Below are 24,828 nucleotides of genomic sequence, written 5' to 3' on the forward strand. Positions count from 1 at the left end.
TGTTTTAAAAACGTGATTAACAGAAACATCTCATTTCCACATTTTATTTCCCTTTTTCATTGGGTCAAACAGGAACAGCAAAGCATTTTAGATTATCTAGAATTCCTTTCACAGGGTGAATGCTCATCAAAAAATTTCTATAAACTTGCACATTGTGTGTCTCACATGGACAACACATGTTAAGTCAGTTGAATCAGGCACTTTTGTTTTTACTATTAAGGGCTAACAGTGCGAGATTCACAAACAAAACTTAATGCATCTGAGCATGGGCAATCATTCCATCTAAAAGCTGTGCCATGGTTGGTGTGTCCACAGTGTTCATTTCCTCCGGCATTATCCGGCTGATTTGAATTCCATATGAAAAAACTGACTTTAGACCCATCAGACCACATCCATCCTCCTTCCTTGTGGACATCAGTGAGTCCGATCCAGGTTAATCCTTGAGTAGGATCAAAGTTCTTGATCAGGGAATTGACAAAGTTGTGTTCTTTCAGGCTGTGGATAGATACCAGGTTGGCTCCTTCTGATACACAGTGAAGCTCTGCTTCCCCCCAGGTCATGCGTGAGGCGATGTACTTATAGCAGCGGCCGTTGAAGCTGTACCAGAACATGGGACAGCCGCCTCGCAGAAGCTGCGGTTCCTGCAGTTCCTGCTCATCTGAAGGAGACACTGCACTCAGAGCCAGAGCAGCCATGAAGAGGAACAACATCCTGATGGAGTTTTATGTCTGTAATTATGACAAGGTGTCAATGTCTTGTTGAAGTTTATCTGCACTGATGCTTGTCACCAAATATCCTGTGGAAGCAGGTGACAGGCTGTTTTCTTTTATATCACACAGAGAGGGCGTCTCCACTTTTGGTATGTTATCATTGGTCAGTGCACTTAGTAACATTTTCTGTTGCAGACAACAATGCATTATCTTACAAATGCCCACAATAAAACAGTTTACCTTGATATGTAATGTAAAACAGGATTTTTTTTTTCAATTATTTCTCATAAAACTTTAATTGTAAAGTAAACTTTAGAAAATGTTTGTGACTTCAGCTGTCTGAGGATTGAATGGAAATGAGGGGAGACATGTTGTATTTCTCTGTCTTTATTTACAACAGATAGACACAAAAGCATTCAAACAAAATGTAAGTTCAGACAGTCGCACAGAGTGAGAGGTACCATGCAGTGAAAGTTAAGAATTGTAGGTCTTCAAGTCAAATAAATCAAATACAATGTGATTATGAAAGAATGAGAAAAAAAATGACTTATCAATTAAGTGGACTGGAAAGCCTTAAAGTTTGATTTAAAGGACATCTAGGCACAAAGTTGTCTCTGCATTTTAAGTAGGATTCACACCAGTTTAGTGCTGTGGCAGAAAGTCTCACCCAGGTTTCCATTCTTATTTTCAGCACTATGTTACTACTGTATCAAATGCAGCAGTGAGATCTTTTTAAAGTGAGACAGAAACATTGCTGTTGTTGCTGTTTGATTGGATGGTTTCTATTAGTTTACCAAGAGCAGTCTCAGTGTTGTGGTGTGGACAATACTCTGACTTAAAAATGTCAAAACCCTTGATGTGTGTCAAGAACTGGTTATGTTTTTGAAAAACAGTTCCTCTCTTACTTTACCCCAAAAAATCACAGAAATTAAATTGTGTTTTACAGCATTAAGTAAGTTATTCACTGTACAACCTTACTAAATAACTGCAGAAGCTTAAAATCACACTCTCTGGACATGGGAAACTACATTGAAATATGATGTGTCCGTTGTGTCAAAAACATCCCAGGAAATAAACCTAAAATAAAGAAAAAAAAAAAGATAGATAAATAAAAACCAACCAGGGCTTCAAAAAAGGACAACAACAAGGAATTGAAGCAGTTTAATGAAGCAGTTAAACTCTGGTTTCCTTGTTGAGTTCCAGTAAAAGCTCACCTTTTATTGGTGTGCTCTATCTTTTGCTTTATCCATGCACAGTAAAAGTGCAGATTCTCAGCCACGTGAAGCCCTCAGCAGATTCAAAGTTGAGCAAAGTTCAAGTGGGAACAGACAGCAGGGACCACATGCACAAAACTCTGTTAGCAGCTTTTTGTTACAATTAATAGTGCCCCAGAATTTTAAGCCCAGAATCCCCAGAAAAAGAAATGCAAATAACCCAATTCTGTAAAATCCTGAATCTTTATAAGAACGTCCAAAATCATCCAAGAAATCACAAACTTCTGTTGTACCGTAAAAACAATTCGAACCATAACAGCGAAGAGAAAATGAATAAACAAATGCAGAAAACGGGCATTGAAATGGGTCTTTCTTTAAATGTTGATGAGCTGATTCTTTTTAATTAATGACCCTCAAAAACAGCTATAAATAAAAAAAAAAAAAAAGACATGTGCCACATGCACAAGTTGGGTAGTATTTTGGTCAGGACTCAGAGCTGCATTGAGTCAGTTAAATCTTCCTTCAGTTGTTCGGCAGGTATCGAGATTATCTTTGTCTTTCTGCCCAGGAGATGTGCAGCTTTCACAGACAGCTTTCTTGATCTTCCAGATCATGTTTTCTACAGCTTCAGTTCACTAAAGTTTCTTAGAGTCTTCAGTCATTGGAAAACGTAAATAAGAAGCACTTTTAGGCCTTTTTATTGCCCCCCCCCCCCCCCCCCCGCCTTGTACATAATAAAATCAATAATCAAATCAATTCATGCATAAACTCACACACAACATCACACCGACAACCACACTGCACACATACCACCCCCCACCACCCCCCAACATGAGCAACATCAATATCAACAACAATCAACATTAAATTAAATTAAGACCACATTAATGAGTTTATAAAGTTCTGAGACATTTAAGGGGTGCACAGGCTTTCAAATATTACCAAGATTACGGTTTACTGAACAAAAATTAAAAATCCCAGTCGGTTCAGTTCAGTCAGTCGGGGGGGACCATATATGTTGTATGTGTTGGGACAAAACATTAGAGTCAAATGTCAATGGTCAATGATGTCAGTAATTGCCCTGCTTTTATTTCCTTGTTGAATACCTGCAAAAGCTCTCCTTTAACAGGGAAGCAATTGCTCTGTGCAATTATATTTTTACAGCATTATAAAAGTGTTGATGTGTCACTGTGTGATATCTATACAGTCCCTGGCATGCTGATTGTGGACAGACAGTTCCAGAGGTCACAGAGCAGACCCACAGCATGACAGCACGGGCGGCTGTGGCTCAGCAGAGAGTGGTTGCCCTCTAACCGGAGCACAGTGGGTCAGTCCTCGTACAACGTATACTTGGACAAGACAATAAACCATACACTGCACTCAATATGTTCATCGGTGCGTGACTGTAAAGAACAGAAAGCCCTGTATACAGTATACTGAGTGTATATAATGAGTCCAGGTCATGTCTATCCCAGCGTACAGCAGCGGCTGTTGAAACTGAAACCGAACAAGGGACAGTCGCCATGCTGCTGCCGCTGCAACTCTTGAGGATCTGAAAGAGAACCCAGAGTCACACCAACAGGAAGAGAAGTAATATCATGTTAGGTTGAGAGTCTCTGTCCAAGACTGTTGAATACTGCTGTATGTCACCCACAATATTTAAGAGATGGTTAAAGGTCACTTTCATACCCCCCAGAGATGGATGGTACCTGTTACTCATAGTTTTAAAGCAACACTGGGGAAATCTGAGAACCTCAAAAATATATGTTTCTGACGAGATTTTCTGTATGCCAACCTTTAATTTGGACATTCTCAGGCCTAAAACTGCCCGAGAGCACCTGGAGGCTATCCAGCACTTGTAGCAGTGGCCATTGAAGGTGCACCATAACGTGGAACAGCTGTCGTACCGTAGCTGCAGTTCCTGCTCATCTGAAGGAGACACTGCACTCAGAGCCAGAGCAGCTATGAAGAGGAACAACATCCTGATGGAGTTTTATGTCTGTAATTATGACAAGGTGTCAATGTCTTGTTGAAGTTTATCTGCACTGATGCTTTTCACCAAATATCCTGTGGAAGCAGTGACAGGCTGTTTTCTTTTATATCACACAGAGAGGGCGTCTCCACAGGGGCGAGGCTAGAGTATTTTTATTGGTGCCAAGGCACCACCGTGAGATAGCTCGGCACCCCCTGGCTCAGCACATTTTAAAAATATGATATAATGCAAAAAACTTGCTCTGCCCCTGCGCAATACTTTGGTGCGACTGGCCAATCTGGCAACCTTGTGTGTCTGGCAACCCTGCTTCAAAACGAGGCTTGTGACCAGTCCACTTATCAACTACATCTCTTCTGATTGGTTGGCACATTCACGCGACTGCTTGCCGCTAGAGTTGTCTACGGCTTGGCATTTTGTTCTGGTCGTAAGCTAGCTGTTCCACACATAAAATTCTACATTTCTGGATCTGCCAGGCAGCCAGCACCCGAGCCAGCGGCAGATTTTCAAGCGATGAGAAGGTATGTGTTTCTTCAGTAGACGTGTGTCGACCGATTATAATACATCATGGTGTTGTGGTTCACTGATTATTCAATCCTAGATTGGTCCGGTTTGCAAGTTTTTGCTGTTCTGTTCGCTGTGATACTTCTTCACTCCGGTATCACAGCGAATCGAGTCCGCATTGTTTACTCCGGAGAACAGTTGATCCACCTGAAGCCGGCCGACCTAACGGAAAGACCAGCTGATATCCCAGCGGAGCTACGGAGGAGAACACATCAGGGGTGCAGAGGAGGAAAGAAGAAACGCAGGAAAAGGGACGGGTTGAGACTACGGAGAATCACAGAAAAGCGACCTGGAGAATAAGATGGACGAGCTGACAGCGCTGGCCCGGAGTCAGAGGGAGTACCAGGAATGTAGTTTAATGTGTTTCACGGAGACATGGCTGCACCAGGATATTCCCGATGACAACGTCTCCATCGAGGGCTTCAACACCGTTCGGGCAGACACAGACCGCACCAGGAGCGGCAAGAGCAAAGGTGGGGGGCTCGCCGTTCTCGTGAACAAGCGATGGTGCAACCCCGCTCACATCACCATCAAGGAGCGTCTCTGTGACCCGAATATTGAACTTTGTGCTGTGGGTGACAAAGGACATAAAGTACATTCTCAATAAGAAGAAGAGGGCTTTCAGAGCTGGCAACAGACAGGAGGTGCGAACGATCCAGAGGGAGCTGAGAGTGAAGATAAGAGAGGCCAAGGATAAGTACAGGAGGAAGCTGGAGTCAAAACTTCAGCAGAACAACATGAGAGAGGTCTGGAGTGGAATGAAGACCATCACTGGCTTCAGACCATCCAGCAACAGAGGAGTGGAAGGCAGTGTGGACATGGCAAATGAGATGAATCTGTTTTTCAACAGATTTGACTCTGTGAACCTTGGTCATCTGCAGCCAGCACCCACCTCCCACTCTCTCCCTCCCCCGTCCAGCAGCCTCTCATCTTCCTGTGATGGCCCCCCTCACACCTCCTCCCCCGGCTCCCAGGCTGACTGCACTCTCCGGCATAACACCTCCACCCCTCCCCCTCCTGTCACCTCTACACTGATTTCACCCCTGAACATGTCAGGAGACAGCTTGGCAGACTCCACTCAGGCAAGTCTGCAGGCCCGGATGGTGTGAGCACTGCGGGTCAGACAGGGTGATCTGCAGCACCGGGGCCCCGCAGGGGACCGTCCTCTCTCCCTTCCTCTTCACCCTGTACACCACAGACTTCAGCTACTGCACAGAGACCTGCCACCTTCAGAAGTTTTCTGACGACTCTGCAGTAGTTGGATGCATCAGCAATGGTAATGAGACAGAGTACAGGGGTGTGGTGGACAACTTTGCCACTTGGTGTGAGCAGAACCATCTGCAGCTCAACGTGGCAAAGACCAAGGAACTGATGGTGGACTTGAGAAGGAGTATGGCCCCAGTGACCCCTGTCTCTATCTGTGGGGTCAACGTGGACATGGTGGAGGACTATAAATACTTAGGGGTGCACTTGGACCATAAACTGGACTGGACTAAAAACACAAACGCCCTTTACAGGAAGGGCCAGAGCCGTCTCTATTTTCTGAGGCGGCTGAGGTCCTTCAACATCTGTCGGACAATGCTGCGGATGTTTTACGAGTCTGTGGTGGCCAGTGCCATCCTCTACGCTGTTGCATGCTGGGGCAGCAGACTGAAGGTGAAGGACGCCAACAGACTGAGGAAACTCATCCGCAAAGCCAGCCACGTTGTCGGAGAGGAGCTGGACTCTCTGACAGGAGTGTCAGACGGAAGGATGCTGTCCAGGATAAAATCCATGCTGGACAATCCTGCACATCCTCTTCATGATGTGTTGGTCAGCCACAGAAGCACCTTCAGTCAGAGACTGATTACACCACGCTGCACCACAGGAAGTCATTCCTGCCTGTGGCCATCAAACTATATAATTCCAGTGTCTGACATTATTTCACAATGTGCAATAACAATAATAATCAGCTACTGAGTAGCATTCTATATACTGTTTATTGTTTATTGTATTTTTGTACATATTGATATTCTTATTTTTTTTCCCTATCTTATTCTTATTCTTTCTTTTCCTGTAATGAGAGCACTGCAACATAAGAATTTCCTGCAAGAGATTAATAAAGTTTTTCTGATCTGATTCTGATTAAGATTCCTAGCCCTAACAGAGTTGATGGGCTTTGATGCTGGGTCAGTTGCCAACACCATTGAGCAACAGTTAGCTCAAAATGGCATGGGAGATCTCAAATGTGTGGCTCAAACGTACGATGGTGCAGCAGTGATGAGTGGGGCTGTGGGCGGCGTCCAGCCCCATTTCAGAAAGAAACACCCCGAAGCAGTGTATGTACACTGTTATGCCCACAAATTGAACCTTGTTTTATGTCACACATGCAGGGCAATTTCTGAGGCCAGAGAGTTTTTTGAAATGTTGGAAATTTTTCAGTTCATCACTGGTGAACCACCACAAGTTTGCAGACACAAACAAGACTAGGGTTACAGCAAACTGAACTCGTCCAGTTGTCAACCACACGTTGGGCATGCCAACTCCGTTCAGTGAATGCCGTTCTTGACAACTTCCCTGCCATCATTGAATGCCTCCTTGGCATTAATACACCTTTGGCTGTGGGACTGAGAGTGAAACTCTGCAAATTCCCCTCTGTGTACTTGCTTGTCATGTTTCACACTCTCCTGTCGCCATGGAGTACAAAAACGCAGTCATCGACTCCCTTAAGGAGAAGCGCAGTGACTCCACTGCTGGTGAGCTGCATGCCAGAGCATTGGCATTTTGTGATGCTAACAAACTGGTCGTCTCCGATGAATCGTCTAAGCAGAGACGTAAAACTAAGAGAATGGTGGACTATGTGGGGGAGTCTACTTGTGGGGCAGGCAGTGAGGCAACTAGTTCTTCCAACGCAGATGACCTCAAACAGAGGCTACTGTTTCCTTGTTTAGACAGAATGCTAGCAGAACTGGAAAAGAGGTTTTCTGATGTAAGTGAGGAGCTTCTCTGTGGGATTCAGGCATGCTCTCCAAAATCTGAGCAGTTCTTGTCTGTGCCTCTCCTGCCAGCACTGGCATTGCACTATAACATTGACCTTAAGCCAGCGGAGGTGATGGTGGCCAGCAACTTTTTTAAGCGCAAGAACGAGACTGGAGGTGATGTTGAGGACATGCAGGCCGTATACAAGCAACTTGATGCTGACATGTTCCCTACTCTGAAAGCTACTGTTCAGGCTGCTCTTACTATCCCTGTTAGCAGCTGTAGCTGTGAGAGGTCCTTCAGTGCATTGCGCCGCCTACATACCTGGCTGAGGAGGATCATGGGGCTAAATAGACTCCATCATTTGGCTGTGATGTCAATTGAAAAAGAGCTTCTTGACAGCATTAGTCATGACACTGTGATTGATAGATTTGCCTACCTTAAAGTGAGGCGACACCGCTTGGTTCTTCCGAAATAGGTTGCTTAGTTAGTAGTCAATAAGTTGTTACTGTATGTTTTTGTGTGAAGTGAATGGGATGTGAGTGGACAGATCTTTATCCCCCCCCTGTCAGGTGTTAAAATCTTTCAATTTGTCCTCCTGACCACTAGAGACCCCCTGTCCTTGTTCTGTTTAGGGCCCTTCTTCATCCACACAGAAAGAGACCTTATTTATTTTTGTGTGTTTTATTTATTTATTTTCAAAAGGCATTCTTGATATTATTAGCCTTGGGTGATTACAAAGTGTGTTTTTTTTTTGTTTTTTTTTGCTCAAGGATGCATTATTTTTGTGACCATTTTATTTATTTTCTAGCATTTGTTTTTGTTTTAACTCTTTACTCCCAAAATAAATGTTAAGTTATCTTCAATATTTGTCTCAGGCTCTGTTATCCTTGTCAAGCCACAGTCTTTTGAAATGAAGAGGTCAAAATTGAATGTTGTAGGGGAAAACACTACCCAAAGCAAAACTAATACGGTTCCAAAATTTATAAATGTACTAGTTCGCCTCAATTAGTGAGAAATAATGTGCCTCTGTGGGCACTGGGGGCTGGGCACCCCTAAAGACCAGATCCTAAAACCGCCCCTGCGTCTCCACTTTTGGGATGTTATCATTGGTCAGTGCACTTAGTAACATTTTCTCTTCTGATTGTCTTTGTTCTTAGACATTATGTATTCCTATTCTGTATGTTTCTAAAAACAATCTATGTTCCTATTTTGTACTTTTCCACTCTGCCCATACTACGCAATAGATGACCTTAAATGGTCCAAGACTTTAAGATGGCATAACTTGACTAAATAACTGGGTCAGATCAAGCTTCTTTATCTTGCCATATAGGTCTGTTAGATTAGATACATTAGAGAGCTCTGTTACTCCGAGCCCAGAGCTGCCATACTTTACCTGTGACCAATAGTAAATACTCAGTTTGCTTTAAGATTTCTCCGGCTTGTTCTTGGGCTTCCAATGGTAGAATGATGAATGAAAAGAATGCAGTCATTTCCATTTCTCCCTCCACTCTGTGCAGGCTGTAAGTCTGAGGAGACTGAAGCTGCGGTTGATTCCGCTAATAAAACCAATGAAACGTGTTAATGTACTCCAGACCTTTATCTTCACATGTAAGGTTGTAGGGTTGAGATGAGGATATGATTTTTTTATGACGGGCGTAACTGCACAATCCTGGAGTGATGCTTTGAAAGGCCACTTCCTTCTATGTCCTTCAGAGAGGACGCCTACGCCAGGTATATCAATACTCCCTGCGCGGCTTTCAACAACACGCAGATACACAGCATACCAAAATAAGCAAGAAATAACAACGAGCTCACCTGTAGATGTCACATAAAACCTATAATTTATTCATTTTCAGTAAAATTTTGACATAGTAAAACGCAGCTCTAAAAAAGATGTATGACCTCACCTGTCGTTTGGGTGGGGGGAACAATGGGAGACGTATTGCTTTGTGGCTGACATTTTCATTTAGAACTGATAAATAATAACAACATACCAAACATAAGCATATATTTACACATCAACAATATTACAGTATTACAAAGCCCTAAACGTGTATGTCCTCTCTTACTTTGTGAGCTTTGTGTTTTTTTTTTGTTTCATCATGCAAACAGTTTCTGAACAACATTGATATAAAAAAAAACTAAACTAAACTAAACTTCACACAACATAACCCTTACAGTGGCTGACAATAAGAAATACAGCCCCCCCGTTGGTCTCTCCTCTTCGTTCAGCAGTTGTGAGCACTCACCAACTCCTCTGCTGCCCCCAAATGGCCACGAAACACAACAAAAAGTGCTTCTAAACTCCCCTTTTCTCCAGAGTGCACCTCCACACTGCGTCACCATAAATAAACAACGCATTTCAATAAATATCCGACGTGACAATTATTCTGCTCTTTGAACATGGCGAGCAGAGGTGCGCGTCTGTGGTTTGTATGAACATCACGTACAGCTTAATAGTAAAAAAAAAAAATGGCCACAAGGCCTTTGTATCACGTTTGCACACATAATTAGCTCATGGCTCCGATTTATCCACCCTAGCAGTCAAGGGATCACTCATTTGGCTTCACCAAATGCGCATTTGAAATGCACAAGGAATTTTAAAAAGATATTAAGTGACACAGAGGCTACAAATACAAATGAATCGACTTTGCAGGCACATTGTTGCTTCTTTTGTTACACGCAAGAGGTTGCTGGTACACTGTCACTTAGTAAAAGTAGAAACGGGGGGGTTAATGTCCGCAAACTTTAGGCAAATACAGTCGAGTTGGATGACTTTATGATTCTTTTACCACTTGTGCTGCTGTTACAGTAAAATAAACCTTTAACCAAATGTTAAATAGCTGATATGAAGGTTAACGTGCACCCATAACTGTCTAAAATCCCCAGTGGCTGCAAGTTAGTAAAAGTTATTGTTGCGGTTGATGTTTTCTCAGGCAATACTTATCAGACATCAATTACTTGGGACTTCTTTAGCATGTTTAGCTTGGCTTTAGTAACGAACCACATAAAGTCCAACATTTAAAGCGTCCATAAAGCTGCCGGTTGGGATTAATTGGATTAATTGGTGGCAACAATGGACTAAAATATCTTTCAAAAAGACTCAAACAGCACATTTTTTAATGCAGTAAGAAGCTGCTCATGACACAAAATACAGACTCTTTAACTTGACATATTCTTTCTTACCACTGGCACTAAAACAAGTTTGGGAAATTCTGGTCCATTGTTGTCCGTGTGATTCTTTATGATCTGTAGAAGAGAGTGACTCTTTACTCTGAAAGGGTTTGTGTTGAGATGAACACTTGTGGCATCACCTGCATTATATTGCACTTAATCCCCAATCTATGCCTTATAACAATAAAAAATAATAAAACAAAAATGCAGCGCATGCACAATTGTGTGACATTTGGGAATATCACCGCTGAAATGTACCAGTGATGTGACTGGTGAAGAAATGAGCAGACACAGGGCAAGGACGAATAGAAGACAAACACCGATAAGATCTGTTTCTTAACTGAATTTGTATGCATCATTATTACTATCAAAGTTCTGGACGATTCTCTTCTTCCAATGCTGCATTTCTGTCCTTGTGTGAGCCAATGTTAAGGAGTCACACTGGTCCTTCAGTGATTTGAACAACAAATAAATGCCTCTTACGTGCTATGGCTGTTAAACAGGCGCACGTTGCGAACGATAGTGAACTTGACAAAAAATAACGTGTAGAAATCCTGCCGTTTCATCTTCCTATTAAGGAGGATGTCTGTTTCCTTGTGCTTCCATTATTCTGTCCGCGCCCTGTGTTAATTCTCACAGTTTACATGAGACCACTCCTGAGGGGAAATGATCTTTTCAGTCAGAAATAACCATCAGCGTCCTTGAGAACATGATACAGTGGAACAAAGCTGTTCTGTTGTGCAGTGCTTTGAAAACACAGGGGCTGTGTTTCCATAGCAACCCGACATTTGATACAATTACGCACCCTGAACTCGGTCGATCATAATGTCGGAAAGCATCTCTGTTAGGCGTCAGATTGGCTTTCTGTGATCGAGGATGAGACGTCATACCAGGGCTGATTCCACAAAATCCAATTCTCTGATTCCTAAACAAAGCAAGAGCTCTCTGGCACAGCTGGCCCGCAGCACTCAACAAAACATTTGGCGTCAAGACATCATAGAGAAGGATGGATGAGGAGTGTTTGGCTAAAAGTCAACAAGGACTGTCCAACATGTAGTTTACGAATGTATACACATATAACAAGTCAAATACCTGTATGTGCAGTGAAAACGAAATCATGTTAGACCATCAACGTCACAGATTTTGCCCAAATGCTTTGAAACAAAACCAAACTCCTTTGCTAATGTTTTTGTGTTTGAGATGATGAAGAGGTTATAAAGTCCTTGTTGAAGCTCAAAGGTAAAAGTAAAAACGTCAAACTGTCTAAAATAAAGTAACATTCCACCTGATGAGGAGGCTCATAAATAACCAAAGACTGATCACGAGAACAAAACAAAGGCATACTTCAGTCCGAAAGATACTGTACAAATTAATAACAGCCTCCTCGACTCTCCGTCTCAGTTTGGCAAGTCTCCGTCTCTCTGAACAGATTCTGTTCGTGGAATAAATTCACAGGGTGTGTGTGGTTTAGAAATCCTTTACAAGCGCATTATCAGTGTAAGAAAGCCTTTACAGAGCAGAGCACACGTTAGAGTCCCTCTGACACCACTGCTGGTTGTGTGATCTTGTTGCGGTGTGTGTGCGAGTGAGTGACATTTTGCCGTGCTGAGCATCCCCCGGGTCACACATGCTGGCATTTCCACCGCACCGTGTCCAGTGCGTTTGTGAGTGCACGTGACTTGGTGTGTTCAGGCTCGTGGCTCCAGTTTGTGTGACAGTTCGAAAAGCGTCTGCTGATTGTCGATGATGTGCAGGCAGTGAACGCTTGCCCTCACCTCCGCACTGTCCACCCCAATCACCTCGTTGCCTGGGAGACCGACACAAAATGCACGCTTAAGTCAAGCATAACTGTTTTCTGGTAGATCCAGTAACACTGACATTCACTTACATTCGACAAAAAGACACGGTGCGGTCATATAAAGACAATAATAGACTGTCTGGAAATGGTTGCTTAGAAACTGTGAGAGAAAAAGGAGTCAGCTGACACTGGTGCAGGAGCAGTGCACAAACCCAACTGCAGATGGCGATACAATCCTCACAATGAGTAGATCCAAACAGTGCAGTTTTCCCAAAATGCTTGGGTACATCTCACAAATAAATCTTTACTTATTTGCACGGTAAGGACATTGCTCAAAACATTTTCTACAAATAGACTCACACAAAGGATCCCCTGCAAATACAGGCTTCTGCGAGCCGCATGTCGAAGTGTCCTTGGGCAAGACACTGGCCACCGTTATTTTCCTTGTTGCCAGGTCTAAAATCATGGCTCTAAAACTGTGGTAAATGTACCACTGGTGGTACGCAGAAGAGATTGAAAATTCAGCTAACTGCTTACAGATTTAAAAAGCTAGAAAATGTGCCATTTGCAGTGCGCAGTTGTTATTCCTGATGTTCTTACTTCGCCGTTTGTGTATGTTGTCGGGGACGGACTTTGACATCAAGCTTTTTTCCTCTTTTTGAAGTCAGTGATATCTCTCATACCGAGAGAGACATTTTTAAGTGCGACATAGTGTAAAAACTTTGAGAACCACTGATCCAAGAAATGTACCAAAAACGACTGAGGAAAAAAAAAAACTCACCTAGTTGGTCGCTTTGGCAGTGGCGAATCATTCTCACCGTGTCTGCAATCATGTGCTGTCAGTTTGAGAAGAGAAGTGTTGCATCAGTGGGATACTAGAATGTCAAGATCTCATATTTGAACAGAACAAAGTGTTCCTTTAGTTCGAAATTAAGAAACTAAACAAAAAATTGTGACAGATAAAAGGTTTAAGGCACACACTCAAACACTAAAAGACATTGAAAAATGGAGCTCACCAGCTTCTCAAAGTTGACCAGGTTGTCATGGAAGGTCTTATTTCCCTCATGAATAAAAGTTATATCTAAAAATCAGTAGAAAGGCATATCAAGGGTTCATATAGTGCCGTATTTTACGTCTTTGTGTGTGCGCGGTCGGTGTAGGAAATACCTTTTAGGAGAAGAGGCATGAATGGAATCTTGGGAGGTTTCATTCTCTTGAAGGCCTCTCTGTAGGCTTTATGGTTCAGAGACGGATCCTGGAAAGAGGCGGGAGGAGAGAAAGAGAGAAAAACCTGAGTCAAGGAAAAGACTTGGAGAAGGGGAGATTTGGGGATTTGACTGTCAAATCGTAAGAGGAGCACATTTCAAGCTCTGCACGTATCCCTGCTTTGTCTGCTCTCACCGTGATGAGCTCCAACTCTGAAAAAAGCTTCTTGAACTTCCCTGGACATTTCTGAAAAAAGGAGGACATTTGGTCAGAAGCGGACTGGAAATGTGAAACCGGGAGTGAAAAAAAAGGGGACACGCAACACACATTCTCACCTCCCACGTTTGGTTGAGTCGACTGACAGCGGCTGTGTTGAGACCCATGATGATGGCGAATGCAGAGTTCAGATTTCTTTGGGCTTTGCAGCTTCATGCGACACAAAGCAAAATCAGGAAAAACATTTGATTCAATTTGAGAAAAATCTCGATACCTTCGATCAGTCATCTACACATTTATTTCTGCCGATGTTGTGTGTAAAGTTCTTACTGAGCTGCGATCTTGATGAACTTCTTGAGCAGCTGCACTCTCTTGTTGAGCGATACACACATGAGCACCTCGGACATGACCCACTGCTGGACCTCGTTACAGCGCTGGAGCAGGACAGACAGCGCCGCTGTGTGGCCAGAGCCAGGAGCACGGCTGAGAGTGTAGTACACCAGCTCCTGCTGCATTTGGAGGGAGGGATAGGTGTGTGTGTGAAATCCAAAATCCATCACAAAATTCAGTTCTGGTCATAAAACCCGAGAGCAACTGTTATGCATGGCGGTGGCATCATCATGCCCCGATGCCACCAATGAAGTGAACAGAATCTCACAAAGTGGATAATAGGGAAAAATATGGAAGATAAATACTCAAAAAAATATATAATCTATATTTGTTTCATCCAATTCAGGGTAGAAAAAGAGCAGTTCAATAAAAACTCATGTTCATGTGGAGCGTACATCAACTTTAGACTGAAATTTCTTCTTCATGTACCTAAAAAAATAATTTTAAATCATTCATTAATCTTTTTCTTTTTTAGCATTCATGACTTTAAAGTCTAGATTTCCTTTAAGAAAAAAAAAAGAAGCATGTTCATAATGTTAATGTAACCATGTAAGAAGCTCTATTTGTCTCTTCATTTCTGCCGTATTTAGCCACCGTTCCAGGTAAAGCTCTTCAGCTTAGGCGTTTTGCATCTGCAATACTTTCATTCCTGCATTATTGTCAAGGATATGAAATCATTACAAAGTATAGACACACACCACATATTTGTGTGTACCTCATGGATGGATTTGAATAGGCTCCAGTCCAGGTGTGTGAGAGTTGCTGCCACATCCCAGGTGTTGATGCCTAAGAGTCGGACTGGTCTCCTGCTTAATTCAGCACTGTCTGTCAACGGAGGCTGCACAGGAATAAACAAACAAAAACAAACTGGTTTAGATGTGCACAAAAAATACTGTTGCTGCACAAAGACACTGTCTATTTACAGGACCCGTGTAATCTCTAAGTGAGCAAAGTAATATTTTACCTTCTGTATAATAAAAATGAGACAATGAGAATGGATGGCTTTAGTTCCAATACAACATTCAAACAAAACAACACAGCAAAGAGCTTTAAGTTTCAATGCTTTCTGCCGACAAGCTGGACTGAAATCTATGAAAGGAACTTGATTCATTCAATTCCTCAAAACAGGCCTGGATATTTCAACAAACCTTTGACTTGGACAACTGATTTTTCAAAAAGCTCTTAGGGGAATGATAAACTGGTCAGAATCAGCAGCATAAAATGCCCAATATCCCAAAGTTTGAGTCACATTACAGCTGAGCTCCGCTGTGAAAAACACACCATGACAGAACAACACAACATACAGCTTGTGTCCATAGCATCCATCACTGCTAATTATAGATGGAGAAAGATTTAAGGGTTATAGAGAGAGGTTTCCTCTCCCAAAAAGACCAGGAGAAACTCATCCATGCATTCATCTCCAGTAGACTCGATTACTGTAACGCTCTTTTAACTGGACTTCCCAAAAAGAGCATTAAACATCTGCAGCTCATCCAGAACGCTGCTGCTAGAGTTTTAACCCGGACTAAGAGATCTGAACACATCACACCAGTTTTAAAATCTTTACTCTGGCTTCCAGTCAGTTACAGAATAGATTTTAAAAGCCTGCTGATGGTTTACAAATCCCAGAATGGTTTAGGCCCAAAATACATCTGTGATATGTTCAGAGATTATAAAGCCAGCAGAGCTCTTAGATCCAAGGACTCAGGTCAGCTGGTCCAGTCCAGAGTCCAGACTAAACATGGAGAAGCAGCATTTAGCTGTTATGCTGCAAACAAGTGGAACAAACTGCCAGTGGAGATTAAACTTTCACCAAGTGTAGGCATTTTTAAAGACATTTCTTTTCTCATGTGTCTATGCATGAAATATCTTTTAACTTATCTAGACTGTTGCCTGTTTTTAAATTCATTTAAATTATTTTATTTGTTTCTCTTTATATTCTTTTATGTATTTTTAATGTTTCTTGCACTCCCTGCTGCAATGCTTTTATTTTATGTAAAGCACTTTGAATTGTTTGTACATGAAATGTGCTATATAAATAAATTTGATTTGATTTGATTTTGATTTGAGAGAGATGGAAAGATAAATGTAACAGGACATGTACATACCAGGATCTCAGTGAGATCCCTGCGACAGGCCACAAGCTTCCCCTGTGGGGTCAGGGATTCTGAATACACACAGTCGCTGGGCTGCAACACCCTCCGCTCTGAAAAGACAAGTTAGTGGAGAACAGGAGAGAGAAGAAAAAAGAACATTTTGAGCCTGGGGTGAAGAGCAGTGATTTTCAACCAGAGCGACTTCTACTCCAGTTTGTACTTCTGAGGCATCCGGGTTCATTACAATGATGACTAAGCTGTGTGCATCAATTTCTTTGTGTACCTCCGGTGTGCGACACCACAGCGAGCACCATGTCTTCCTCTGCTCTGTCCATCTTCATACCCACAATCCGCAGAAGCTCGTGGGCCTCCAGCGCGGGGTGTGTGTGGACGCTCAGATAGGAGTCAGCGCTTACGTACAAGCAACAAATCACTGAAGAACAAAGAAAAATTGAAATCTTCATCATAAATGAAAACAAAGAAAGAAAAAAGCACGCTGTACTGAGGAGATTTAGATGCCAACACATTGCTAACGTGCATAATTGTGTGCGGGTTTGAACGAGGTGTTGTTTATGTGTGTGCATGTGTTTCTCACCCTCTCTGGTCTCCGTGTGAGGGCCGCGGAGCTGCAAAGAGTTTTCCTTCAAACTCATCTGCTGATACAGTTGTTTGCTCTGACAGGGAGAACGCAGGAGAAACATGGAGATTTAAAATACTTTACTTAACATTCACTGGATATTGTTTGCCTCCGACAGCATCTGTGACAGCTATATTAGGGGTCTGTTGTGCTCTCAGAAAGCTCAAAGTTTTTGTCAGGGTTTCTTTTTCCTTTTTTTTTTTACGATGTGAAACTGCATCTCTGTCTTACCTTCTGGCTTGGAGGGCAGTCATCCACTGTACTGCAAAAGGTAAGAACAGTGAGAAGGGATTCAGCTATTCAATATATGACAAACAGGCACACAATCATATGGCAATTCCACTGAAAACAGTCTTTGTAGCCAGACGGGAGCACTTACTGTCTGCGACGCAGAAGTTTCTGGAACTCTTTCAGGTCTTTCTCCAGTGTGGGGAACTCATACAGATCTTCTAATACACACCTGTAAAGGGTCTGACAGAAAGTCAAAAGCAGAGATGATTAACATTTATGACATTACTGCTTATGTTAATGTCAGCTTGATCGATAGTACATTAAAAAATAACTACTCCAAATAGATTGCTTTAACTGATAACGAGCAAATTAATTAAGTTTATCTGAAAGGACAAGCTTTCAAGATGGCTAAATCCACAAAAGCACCATCACTAAATAAAGAGGCTGAATAACTGGGAAGATGAAAGTGGATCGAGACTGCGTGGGCAGGGCCACACAAGTCTTGAGCAAGCATTAAGTGCGTGGACTGTCCCACAAACTCTTGTCTGGCTCCTGTCGGATCTTTGTGACCAATTACGAAGCAGTGTGTGTTCCCAGAAGTCGTCCAAATAATGTTTTCACTCCACTTAACGTTTAGAGTCTGAAAATGTGAATCAAAATGATCAGCAGGTCAATTTGTTTTACTATTCAATGAATCAACTAGTTGTTGGAGCTTTAAGTGTTGCTACTTTTCATTAACATTGTTTCATTTGTTACGGAAAAATGAAAAGAAATAGTAGGTGAGGAGTAACACAACTGGTAAGAACACAGTGGCTCATTTACTGAAATGTTAGCTACGATATGTCGGATGATATCATTGGGGAATGTACTTAATTCTGTGAATAACACACTCTGTAGCACCTACGTGTGCTCATGTGTACTGAAGAACATTAGAAACCAGTGTGAAAAATCAGGAGTTTGTAACAATAACAACTTGATAAGATAAACGCGCGTACACACACACACACACACACACACACATACACACATACACACATACACACACACACACACATCTCTTTATTGCTTTCATTGACCCGCTGTAGCTTCCTTTTCCAATTCCCCTCTCATCCATCTGTTACTAGGCAACTATCACCTGGGTTACGCACTCCATATGAGATTATACCCTTGCCAATCCTACCACTTTGGTTCCCATGGCAACCTGCCACCGAGCAACAGGGCTGTCAGGTTACGGAGGGGCAAATGATTGTTGACTTGTTTGTTTGCTTTTGAGTGTGTGGATCTGATCGTCCTGTGTGTCTGTGCTTCCTTCTTCTTTGGTGACACACATCCTAAACATCTGATTGAGTGAATACGGGAGGAACACAATGTACACTCATAAGATCTGGGGTGAAACGTGTTCAAAATATGTACATGAGTTTCAGTTACCTCCATGTCTTACATAGCTTCTGTGTTTCATGTATAGAATAAGTGGCAGAATGTTATCATTTTGCTTATTTTACTCAGTTGCTATGGTTGATTTGTTCTACATACAATCACATCTTGTGATTTTGCTCCAAATTCGTCAGATGATACGCCATAAAAGTGCCAGTTTTTTGTCTGTATGTCATAGGGATGATATAAAAACATCAACAAGGCTCCCATGGAGAAGAAAGCTGACACACACTTCGGTTTAACATGAGACTCGGTAAACAGAAAGCTCAGAAAATACACACACATAGACCTTTGAGCTCACTGTGAGTATATAAAATGCTTGGTGGCCAGTCATGTAGAACTAAAGGGAGAAAAAAAACTTTTTAATAACAACAGAGTCACAAATGAAGATGAGTCCTCTGGTCATCTTCTGATGTGTGGATCAAACCCATGAGAGTAAGGAACATATATATAAATACTTATCAGTGGTGGTGAGGAGGGTTACTTCTGCCATACCTTCATGAAGCTCCTGATGTGCTCCTCTTCTTTGAGGAAGTCCTTATAAAGCCTGCTCCAGTGGGAGACCAGCTGCAGCACCTTGCGCTTCCTGAAGAGGGCGTCTTTGCCCTCCTCCTGGCCCCTGCAGCGTGCACTGCTATAGGTAACTGCGGTCAAGGAGGCAACAAAGGACATTCTGGAGTCTAAAAAGATATGCGTGTATGATAATGTTTGTGCTTGAATGCATGTCGTAAGGATATTGTCCCAACAGCGCTTGACAAAGGTCATGAGTCGACATGAACACCAGGTAGGTCAAGAGGAAATCGTCCAGCAGCATTTCTGAAACACAGAGAACATGAGTCAAAATGGTTGATGTTTTATTAATGAGGTGTCGGAAATGGTCTCCCTCTGTCTCTCATGTCCTCAGTCGAGAACTCTAATCTTGATTATTATAACTTCCCTTTGAAAACAACCATTTTGATGTCAACATGATGTTATCGTGGTGCAGCCCGACCATTCTCCATCATTGGCATAGTGCGTGGATGCAAACAATAATCTTGAATTCAAAGTGACAATATCAGAAGTTCAAGGCATCATCAACCAAATCTTTCCCCCAAAAACTCCCATTCATCACTTTTCATCTTTTAGCATGTTGCTACATGAATGCAGGGATAAGGTAAAACACCTGTTTGAAGCGGAACATATCCTGCGTAAAAATCCACTGTATAGAAAATGAGAACTTCACACAACCCCCATTTAACTAACACATCACTTTTAAGAGAAATAAGCTCAACTTGAGCATTTCAGACTAAAGGTGAGACACAAAACTTAATGGACTTTCACATAAACATAATATGAGCTCTTAAATATACAACAAAATACTTCCATCACAGCCTAGGTGGAGTATAGCAGGCTGATGCGCAAGTGAGATAGCAGGAGTGCGTGTATGTAGCGTGTGTGACACCGAGCAGGTGATCACTGGGTAAGAATCAAACATAAACAGCCCGCGTGGCAGATGGGTAATGAGCCATTGTCGGTGGTGTGATGGAGCTCCGCAAGTGCTTGTGTTGCCAAACTCTTTCCTTGGGAAAATGTGTGACCCAAATATGACTCTGTGACGCAGAGAGCAAAGGAATCAATTATAGAACACTGAGCAAAAGCCTTGTTGTTAATATTTGATGAGCTGTCTTCTCTTTATAAATAAAAACACAACTTTCTTGAGAAATGTTTTTAGGCAAGTCTGACTGAGCTCGTCACCCCCCCCCCCCTTTTCTTTGCCCTCTTTCACAACCAACTATCAGGCTTCTTCCTGCTTTTTTGCTCGCTCCCTCCCAACTGTCCATGCCCCCCCCCCCTTCCCTACAGCCTCCTTTTTCATTTTCTCCTTCTTGGAGATTACATTTCCCCCACTACTTCTCTACTCCTACGCGCTCTCACCCTCTCTCTCTCTCTCTCTCAGCTCTCTGTGATGATAAATATCCATTTTCATCTTCACCATATGCCCCCTGTGTTTGCCCGCTGGCGCGCACAAAGTCAAACACATACACTCGTAGATGCTGCAGCTCGCACACATCCACACACGCAAAGCACCCTGATGAATAACTCATTCAGTTCTGACCTTGGGGACTTTATCTCTTGTGAGAGAGAAAGGGAACAAAAAAAAACGAGAAAATGTGTGTCTGCTCAACTAATCGCACTAATCTGCGGCTGTGTTTTTACCCGCTTTGTTGTGTGTTTTAAGTGAACGAGGAGAGGGAGTTTTGGGGTAATCGCTCTCTCTCCATGGAAGCGTGTTTGAGCATGTTCAACATGCTGTACAGCTAAACCCACTAAAACGGCACACTGATGCTCGGCACCACCCCTGAGGGCCAACGCGCACACACGCTGATCATGTCACACAAAGTAAGTACATGCTTCCTATGGGCACATCGACTGAAAGACAGTCATACGAATAAACAATCCAGAGTTTATGTGCCAAACATGCACATAGACTCTGCATCCATACTCCTGCCACTTCCAGTGCTCTCTTGCACTCTTCAGTGAATAAATATCAGGCAGGCTTCCTCAACAAAGAGCATCTCAGTTCTCTCCCACATTCATCTCTTCCTCTTTCTTCCTTTGCTTCCTGCAAATCAGTGAGATGGCTCCCTGTGGACCGCTGGGAGCTGGTGGTGCTGAGGTCGGACTTGATGCATAAAGGCGCCTTGTGTTAAGATGGCAAGAGTAGTTTTATCAAATAAAAGTACAATCTTGGTGGAGATGGGACCCATTATAGTGCTGAATTCATTTTAAAGGGGGAAAAAAAGCACCTTTTCAAGATCACATACATATACCAATCTGACAGATTGCACACCATTGCAGTCATTTTTGGGTGTGAATTTGCTGACGTTCTTATTCATTTTGAACCTATATCAGCTTTATCGCTTAATTTAAAACAGCTGCCAATCATTTGAAAGTGATCTTATTTTTCTATTTGTGAATATACGTGATCATGGTACATATGTAAGAATGAGCTTGTGTCAATTTCATCTTTGTCTTGTGAAACACCTTGAGTTCCATGTCAGTAGAAAAGCTGAAGTAGGAAATGTTTGCAAAAATGTTTGAATTCCACTACTGTAAGTGCGGTTTGTGTACTTACAGCTCTGCTGTAAAACAATTGACAAATGATATTCTTGTAATGTAAGTACTGCACTATCAAAGTACCCAGTAAATACAAGGTAGGCTTCACCATCGTAAAATTGAGACAACACTACAGCAATGACCTGCAGAAGAAATGCCTAGAGCAGCCCGAGGCAGTCGTTTCACAGACTCATTTGAGCATCTAACCTCTTAAATGTTGCTCATATTTACAGGCAATGACACGGCTGAGTGACTGCACCTGGATGTGGTGTGAGGGGCTGACACATGCCGCCGCAATCACACTCAGAGGGCCAAACAGAGACGGTATCACTAAGGGAAGTGCATACCTCCCAGGTTTGAGGCCACTTCGGGAATCTAAAGCGAAAGCTGGGCTCTGTTGCAACTTGCGCAGCATTGAAAAGGAAATTCCTTGGAATAAGGTGCGGTGCTGTGTTCATTTGTAAAGGTATCAGAGCGCTTTTTTTTTTTAAAAACCGCACTTCGGCTGCTTTATTTCAATGAAAAGCGCTTTTAAACTTAACATTAATTACAAAAACAAAACACTTTTACTCTTGCTTTATACTCAACTTCATATCTATGTTGTGTCTTTTTATGTAGACCACGCCACATTTTGTGTACACTCGCTCTCTCACAGTGTCTGTGTGCACATCGCCTACAAAAACCTGTTTGTGTGTGCGTCTTCAACCTTACCGCTTTCCCTGCTCTCTGGTGCCCCTCTTTGGTCATCTAGTCGCAGGTCACTTAGCAGATGCTCCAAGATCTTGAGCGGCGTTCCCGACACCACCACGTACCTGCAAGAGGAAGAGTTGCAACAGTCTTCCTCACTAGGGCGAGACCACCGGGTGCAGCGACCTCCGTCCCTCCATTCTCTCTCCTTCTCTTCCTCCTCCACATTGTCGTCATCAATGTAGCGAAAATGGGGAACATCAAAAGTAAAGGTGTCTGAATTCCTACCATCTTCATCCTCATTGCTTTCCTCATCATCGTCTTCATCACTATCGTCATCTATATCATCCTCTGCCACAGCAAGTGTAGCTTGCTCAGAGGTCATCTTCATATCTGAACACCGGCATCAGCTCTTTCCTAAGCTTTGCGTACCCAGGAAGGGTGTTCCTCTGTGGGATATGTTGCCTTGCTGTCTGCCCCTGTCAGCTACCAGCTCCAGAGACTAAGAAACTCACTCTGACAGCTCCAACAGTAGCACTGTGAATGAACTGATTGCTACTGAGGATGCTGTAAATTGTATGTGCGTACACACCCCCCCACTTAACCTGCCTGTCACTGACACTCCCTGCTTTGTGCCTCAGGTCTTGGCAGACACAGACTGTAAAGGTACAGTCTGCGTGTGTTGAAAGAGTCTTGGTGTTATTTTTCCCCCTTTCAGCTGAAAACAAAAAGCCATTCAGTCCTTCCTGCTCCTTGCCAGACGCTAGAGAATACATTATCCCAGACACAAACACATATAACACTAACAACACTGCCAATGTTGTTTGTGTGCATTCAAGTTGCAGTTGCAACTTAAAAATCCAAAGTAAAAACAGGAAAAGAGAAGGAGTGCTATGTTTATGTTATTGTTGTTACTGTCAGTTTGAAGGATTATTATTGTTATATAGGAGGAGGGACTGACCTCTTGTTGCAGTCCTCCTCTCTAGACCCACCCCCTGACGATGTAGGTGAGGGCCGGTCCGAGGGAGACGTCACCGATGATGTTACCCTCTGCAACACCAACACGTCTCGTCCTCTCTCCTTGAGGCAAACCCTCCCCAACGCTTCCTGAAAGGGAAAATAGAGCGACGAGTCACAAAGTGAAGCAAGGACAAAACTGCTTGGAGGCTAAAATAGTGGTGAGGGCATTGCATGCTTTATTTCAGTCATAACAGGCAACAAATCAAATTAGTGACTACCCTAAAAACTTCCTTTTCTGCTGTCTGCACTTTATTTGCACACTCTTTTACAGATTGCACACACTGGTATCACTTCATATCCGCTTTAACCATTCACCTACGCACATTACAGTCCGATTCTAGCAACAGGCAGGGCTTTGTAGAGTGTAGGAAAGCAAAAAAGCCAGATATGTTTGATTAAGAAAGCGTCGCCATTGCATCCTTTGGTCCACAGCATAACACTGAAAAGTTACTATGCATCTATTTTGTGATTTTATGTAACTGTAAAGCACTTTGAATTGCCTTGTGCACAACTTGTGCTCTGCAAATAAACTTGCCTTGCCAGCTACACAGACACAAGAGTTTATTAGCCATGTTTATTGGATCATACCGGGAAAAAAAAAGAATAAAAAGTATGACAAAATGTGAAAAATAACTATCCTCATCAGATACTCCATCCATGTAGACTCAGTCTCATCGGATGGAAATATTGCATTTCCGGTCTTTAAAAGGAATGGTGTTGTGCTATAAAGTACAGTGAGCACAACTCAGACTGTGGGCAGACTCTTGAAATAAATCTTCTTGCAAAAAAAAAATAAATACATTTTTTGAATGCTTGAATGTGACGAATATATACATTCATTTGATGTGACAGTCCAGTGTCACGGGAATAGAGTTATAGATGAATGAAGGAGGACAATAAGACACAGCCTGAGGAAAGGACAAGAGAAAGGAAGAAAAGAGAGGCAGATCAAAGGCAGAGGGAGCAGGAGCAGAGATGAAGCAGCATGTCTCTCCACCAGCTGCTCGCTGCGGTTTTGTGTCTGAGCCAGAGCGATGAAGCAGCAATCACAACCGACACACAAAGCTTTTTCATACAGGGCTGTTTCTGTTGAGTTTGATCATATCATTGTTCTGAGTGCAAAGAGGTCCTGGAAGTACAAACAATGCGCTTATGAATAACTGCACTCGCAATATTTTTACAATCTAGATTTTTTAATGAGCACTCAGACACCTCTATCAGACCAAAGAGGAAGGCGCTGGCACACAAACACACAAACAAATCCACACTCTCGCTTTGTGATTGTCTGATTGTGAGACAGCAGGTGGGATACGGCTCAGGTCAGACAAAACAATATGCCTCCAGTGCTCTTTGTGTTTGCAGTTATGCCCTGATGACTCATTCTACCAGAGTCGGATACAGATG

The 24,828-nt window shown here is 42.7% G+C and overlaps 2 protein-coding genes across 3 annotated transcripts in view; both read right to left on the reverse strand.

Moving 5' to 3' along the window:
- Positions 1-215: 215 nt before the first annotated feature.
- Positions 216-710, reverse strand: LOC142367882 (galactose-specific lectin nattectin-like). The gene has a single exon (XM_075449904.1). The coding sequence runs from the start codon at positions 708-710 to the stop codon at positions 216-218; it is 495 nt and encodes a 164-aa protein (XP_075306019.1).
- An 8,553-nt stretch (positions 711-9,263) lies between these two features.
- rapgef5a (Rap guanine nucleotide exchange factor (GEF) 5a) overlaps positions 9,264-24,828 on the reverse strand; it is a 47,288-nt gene continuing 31,723 nt past the window's right edge. The window contains exons 10-26 of one of the 2 annotated variants that reach the window (XM_075450302.1): positions 23,366-23,511; positions 22,429-22,529; positions 19,359-19,437; positions 19,117-19,261; positions 17,336-17,427; positions 17,188-17,218; positions 16,915-16,993; positions 16,603-16,752; positions 16,332-16,429; positions 14,939-15,061; positions 14,164-14,342; positions 13,953-14,043; positions 13,813-13,863; positions 13,579-13,666; positions 13,428-13,492; positions 13,193-13,247; positions 9,264-12,420 (exon numbers count right to left, since the gene is read on the reverse strand). In XM_075450302.1, coding sequence (XP_075306417.1) covers positions 12,302-12,420; positions 13,193-13,247; positions 13,428-13,492; positions 13,579-13,666; positions 13,813-13,863; positions 13,953-14,043; positions 14,164-14,342; positions 14,939-15,061; positions 16,332-16,429; positions 16,603-16,752; positions 16,915-16,993; positions 17,188-17,218; positions 17,336-17,427; positions 19,117-19,261; positions 19,359-19,437; positions 22,429-22,529; positions 23,366-23,511 — 1,692 coding nt within the window. In that variant the 3' untranslated portion in view covers positions 9,264-12,301. Of the gene's footprint in view, positions 12,421-13,192; positions 13,248-13,427; positions 13,493-13,578; positions 13,667-13,812; positions 13,864-13,952; positions 14,044-14,163; positions 14,343-14,938; positions 15,062-16,331; positions 16,430-16,602; positions 16,753-16,914; positions 16,994-17,187; positions 17,219-17,335; positions 17,428-19,116; positions 19,262-19,358; positions 19,438-22,428; positions 22,530-22,692; positions 22,975-23,365; positions 23,512-24,828 lie in introns of those variants that run through there. The other variant, XM_075450303.1, reaches the window with a different exon arrangement.

The sequence above is a fragment of the Odontesthes bonariensis genome, chromosome 18 (assembly GCF_027942865.1).
Source record: "Odontesthes bonariensis isolate fOdoBon6 chromosome 18, fOdoBon6.hap1, whole genome shotgun sequence".
NCBI classification, from domain to species: domain Eukaryota; kingdom Metazoa; phylum Chordata; class Actinopteri; order Atheriniformes; family Atherinopsidae; genus Odontesthes; species Odontesthes bonariensis.